General features: G+C 66.2%; 2 protein-coding genes across 2 annotated transcripts; one reads left to right on the forward strand and one right to left on the reverse strand.

Annotated features, from left to right (window-relative positions):
* Window positions 1-6: 6 nt before the first annotated feature.
* MNEG_8638 (hypothetical protein) lies at window positions 7-2,430 on the forward strand (the record flags this gene model as incomplete). Its single annotated transcript, XM_014042891.1, has 8 exons — window positions 7-147; window positions 215-264; window positions 444-579; window positions 833-957; window positions 1,288-1,423; window positions 1,607-1,664; window positions 1,941-2,054; window positions 2,339-2,430. 8 exons carry the CDS (start codon window positions 7-9, stop codon window positions 2,428-2,430), a joined length of 852 nt encoding a protein of 283 aa, XP_013898345.1.
* A 1,577-nt stretch (window positions 2,431-4,007) lies between these two features.
* Window positions 4,008-4,724, reverse strand: MNEG_8639 (hypothetical protein; the record flags this gene model as incomplete). Its single annotated transcript, XM_014042892.1, has 1 exon — window positions 4,008-4,724. One exon carries the CDS (start codon window positions 4,722-4,724, stop codon window positions 4,008-4,010), a length of 717 nt encoding a protein of 238 aa, XP_013898346.1.
* Window positions 4,725-4,770: the final 46 nt, after the last annotated feature.

Genomic DNA, 4,770 nt, shown 5'->3' on the forward strand with positions numbered 1-4,770 from the left:
GCATCCATGCGCGGCAGCGCAGCCGGCCCGCTCCCCCCGCCACTGGCGCTGGCGCTGCTACTGCTGCTGCCGCTGCACTCGCTCTTCCTCTTCCTCCTCCTGCTGCTGCTGCTGCTGCTGCTGCTGCTGCTGGTGCTGGTTCTGCTCGTGCGTCTCTTTCAGAGGTAATGAATGGCGGCCTCCTCTGCCATGATGGCAATCTTAATCATTGCAGGCCGACGTGCGGGACCGGTCAAAGGTTGATCAGATCTTCCAAGCGGAGAGGTGAGGGCATTGAGTGCCGCAGCAGCGGGAAGCCCTGCCCGCCTGCGGCCGCACGTGCCCCGGGGGTGACTTGGCATGCGCGCGCCGTGCACCCCCATGCAGGCCCATGCAAGCCCCATGCACCCAGTGCCAGCCTGCCGCCCGCCGGGACCCACCAAGCTGAACACCACCCGCCGCAGATTTGATGCCGTAATCCACTTTGCGGGCTTCAAGGCGGTTGGAGAGTCCGTGGCGCAGCCCCTCCTGTATTACGACAACAATTTTGTGGCGGGGGTAGTGCTGCTGGAAGCTATGCAGAAGCACGGCGTGCGCAACGTGAGCGCAGCTGCCGTATTGTTTGGCGGGTGGACTGAGCGCGCAGCTGCTCGCCCGGAAGCTCCTCACGCGTGCGATGCGCCGGGCGCCGCGGCGCTACCGCACAATACAGCGTGAGCGGTGCCCCCCAAGGCAGCAACAGCACCGAGACAGATGCATCGAGACGGCGCCCCCCTTCCCCTCCGATCATCCACACAAACCCTGCATCCCTCGACGAATTCACTCCTGGCGCATTCATCGTAAATGACTGCAGCTCGTGTTCAGCAGCAGCTGCACAGTCTATGGGTCGCCGGCCCCCGAGGACGTGCCGATTTCGGAGGGGGCCCCCCTTAAGGCGCAGTCGCCCTACGGCCGCAGCAAGCTGTTCCAGGAGGAGATGTTCAGGCGGGTGCCTGCTTGACTTTTGATCGCGCGGCCGGGCGCGTGAAATTGGACACGATACCAGATGAGTGCATGGACATTAGAAGTCCTGCGTGCTGAGAGCCTGGTTCAAAGCAGCGCGGCAAGTTTGGCGGTGCACAACAAAGCACTGGCAAGTTGAAAAAGCATGTGCAGCAGGCACGCTGATCCAGATCAGCACCTCAGTGCGCAGCAGGGGCCGCCATCGCCCCCCTCACGCACCCCCAATCGTCACGCCTCGCTCCCCTCCTCCGCTCGCACTCCCCCCCTCCCACACCGCCCCGCGGATGCATGCATGCATGCGCGCAGGGATGTGTGCGCGGCGGACCCGTCCATGCGCGTCTTGCTGCTGCGTTACTTCAACCCAGTCGGGGCACACCCCAGCGGGGAGCTTGGGGAGCACCCTGTTGGGACGCCCAACAACCTCATGCCTTACATTCAGCAGGTGAGCAATTACGCCTGCTGCATGCTGGAACAAACGAGCTCGGGGGTCTCTTTGCGGCTTGGGGCGCCTGCTGCCACGCCTGGCAGGGGGTGGCTCGAGGAGCGACGGCGCTGTGAGATTTGGGCCAGAACTGGATGCTGCGCCGCCCCTGCTTCGGCTCCCGTCATTGCCTCCCCTCCGCAGGTGGCGCTGGGGCAGCGTGAGCGCCTGAGTGTGTTTGGCGGCGACTACCAGACGCCGGGTGGGTGCACGACGCCGCTCGCCCTCGCACACCCCTCAAGCCGTTCATCAAACGAGGCCGCCGGCCGGCCGCCACGCCTGTCGCCCCAAGCAGCCTGCCCTGCCGCTGCAGCCTCACGCCGGCACGCGACGCCCAGCGTCTGTCCTGGCCCTTTCTAAGAGCAGCAGCCGCCAAGCCGCCTTGATGCCACCTTACCCTCCCCTGACGCCGCCCCACCCACCACCCCAAACTTCATCGCCATGCGCTCGACCAAACCGCAACCATTTCATGGCCAAGACGGCACGTGCGTCCGTGACTTTATCCACGTGATGGACCTTGCCGAGGGCCACCTAGCCGCCCTAGATACGCTCCTGTCAACGCCTGCCTTTGGCTGCCAGGCCGTCAACCTCGGTGGGTGCGATTGTGCCTCGGACCTCCCTCAAAGCGCCACCGCTCTGCAACCGTCCGCTTTGCCGCCGTTGGCATGGCCACGCGAGATTTGATCTATCTGAGAGTGCGCCTACTGCTCACGCTGCTGTTGCTGGTGGTGGTGGTGGTGCTGCTGATGATAACAATGGTTGATGCAGTGCGGCTCTTTTGCGGCCTTGACCGACACAGAACAACCCATGTTTGGCTCAGGTGAATCAGAACAGTGCTGCCCTGGCCCACAACCCTTGCATGCCACAACCCCACAGGGACCGGGAAGGGGACTTCTGTTCTGGAGATGATTCAAGTCTGGGAGCAGGTCACCAACACCAAGGTGGAATACGAGGTGCGGCGATGGTGACTTCGCTCGAGCACGTTTTGGCGATGAACGCACGATAGCTTGCCGCCGATGGTGCCGTCGCTGCCGCCGAGGTCGCTGCGGCGGCAGCTGCCGCTGTCACCGCAGCCGCTGCTGCTGCCTCTGCTGTTTCTGCTGTTGGTGCAGCAGCTGCTGCTGCTGCTGCTGCTGCTGCTGCTGCTGCTTCTGTTGCTGCTGCTGCTGCTGCTGCTGCTGCTGCTGCTGCTGCTGCTGCTGCTGCTCTTGCTGCCTAACAAGTCGTCAGCTCGCACGATGTCAGCACATTCGCCGAGGCGGCCGGCAACACATCGTGACTCGTCGCATCATTGCGAGCCACTCGCAACTGACGACCACCCAACCCATCCCCTGCTGTGCGATCGGATTGCCAGATCGTTGCCCGCCGCCCCGGCGACGCCGTCGCGGTCTGGGCGGCTGCAGGCGGGGCCGAGCGGCGGCTCGGCTGGCGCGCAAGGCTTGGGGTGGCAGAGATGTGCCGCGACCAGTGGGCGTGGGCATCAAAGTATCCGCAGGGATTCGAAACGCCAGAAGGGCCGTCCAAAGCCAAGGCCACCAGCGGCGGCGACAGCAGCAGTCCAAGGATTGTTGCGACGCCGTCGCCTCACGCCTTGTCTACACAGAGCAGATTAGGCTGTGACGCGGCTCTGGCACACGGAATTGCCCCCATTCGAGTGATTTCAATCTAGGCTTTCTGTGTGCTCAGGCAAGGGAGAGCAGAACTGCCAAACGATCCAGCACCCCCATCGCCGCTCTGCAACGCCCGCACGAGGTCTTGAACGACGGCGCGCTACATGCACCTCGCCACCTTGCACCTTTTAGTCGGGCAACGCAGACCCGTGGTTGCGGAACGCGTCGGGTCACTGAATGATACCTGCTGCGTGCAAAGCGCGCCCGCCGATGCTCCAGTTGCATCTCATTTACAACGGAGGCGGCCGTGAATGCAGACTACTTGGTCTAATCACTTGGTTTAAGGCATCCCCATCCATTCTGCAATGCGTCCGGGCCGCTGCTATCAACGGCAGGGTTGCCCCGCCAAAGCAAGTACACAAATGACCAGTGCAAACAAAAGCCCCTGAGAACGAGCGTGTGGCAGCGGCTGCCAGGCGGCGTGTCTCCAGGCAGCAGGGCAGTCCCAGGACGCGATTTGGGGTGCAGCTGCGCCGCGCAAGGTGAGCGGGCAGGTGGTTTAGGGTCTGGGAGGACAGGCGCTGTGCGCCGAGGGCTGGGGGCGTTGCAGCCGGGGGTGATTTGGGTTTTAGTGGGACGCGCCTGGGAGCGGCTTGCGGCGTCGGCGATGCACGGGTGCGTGCACCTGCACCAACAAATTCACTGACGCAAGAGGCTGCACCCAACTTTGAGCGTGCTGAGGACAGCCCCCTCCAGCATTCGGTTTCAGGTTTTCGAAATGGGGTTTTATGCACGGACTGCTGGAGCGCAGCCGCAAATTGGGACAAAAGAACCAATGTGACCTGATCGAAACACAGGGCGCCTGGGCGCGCGCCAGCCGGCTCAAATCAACACAGACGGACCTACACCGGCGGCCGCAGGGTCCCGGCCCGCCCCTATCCCTCCGGCCGCGCGGCGGCGGCAGCGGCGACGGCGGCGGGCTGGGCGGCAGGCTCTCCGAGGGATAGCGCCAGGGCCTGCTGCAGCAAAGCCTCGGCCTCTTCCTCTGTCGAGGGCAAGTCATCCCGCCAAGCCGGGCCGGGCGCCCCTGCCCCAGCTGCAGCCGCCGCCGCCGGGCCAATGGCACCAGCGGCCGCCGGGCCCCGAGCGGACTGGCGGGGCGCCACGGAGGCGCCGTTCTGCGCTGCGCCCAGGGCCGGCGGCGTGGGCGCGGCGGCGGGAGCGGCTGCTGGTGCAGCGGCTGCGTGTGGCTCGGCGGGCTTGCTGGGGCCGGCGGCGGCGACGGCGCCGCCGCCGAACAGCGCCCTGGCGCGCCGCAAGGAGAAGCCCCCGACGTTCGTGACCCCCTCTTTCCCAGCCGAACCCCGGGCGACCGCAGGCCCCTTCTTCGCCCTCTCCTTCCCCCCGCTCCCCGCCGCCCCTCCCGACCGCCCCGACGGCGAGCCTGCCGCCGGCCCCGCCGCCGCCGGCGCTGGGCTGACCGACTCCCCTGCCGCCGCCGGCAGGGGCGGCGACGGCTGGCTCCCGCCACCGCCGCCGCCGCTGCCGGTTCCGCTGCTGCTGTCGAGACCGGCCTGCAGGCGCGCGTCCTCCAGGCTCGCCAGCAGGGCGGCTTCCAGCTCTAAGGGGTCGTCGTAGTAAGCGGCCTGCATCTCGAGAAGCTGCCGCGCGACCGCCGCCGCCGCCGCCGCCCGCTCA

The sequence above is a fragment of the Monoraphidium neglectum genome (assembly GCF_000611645.1).
Source record: "Monoraphidium neglectum strain SAG 48.87 unplaced genomic scaffold scaffold01661, whole genome shotgun sequence".
Lineage (NCBI taxonomy): Eukaryota > Viridiplantae > Chlorophyta > Chlorophyceae > Sphaeropleales > Selenastraceae > Monoraphidium > Monoraphidium neglectum.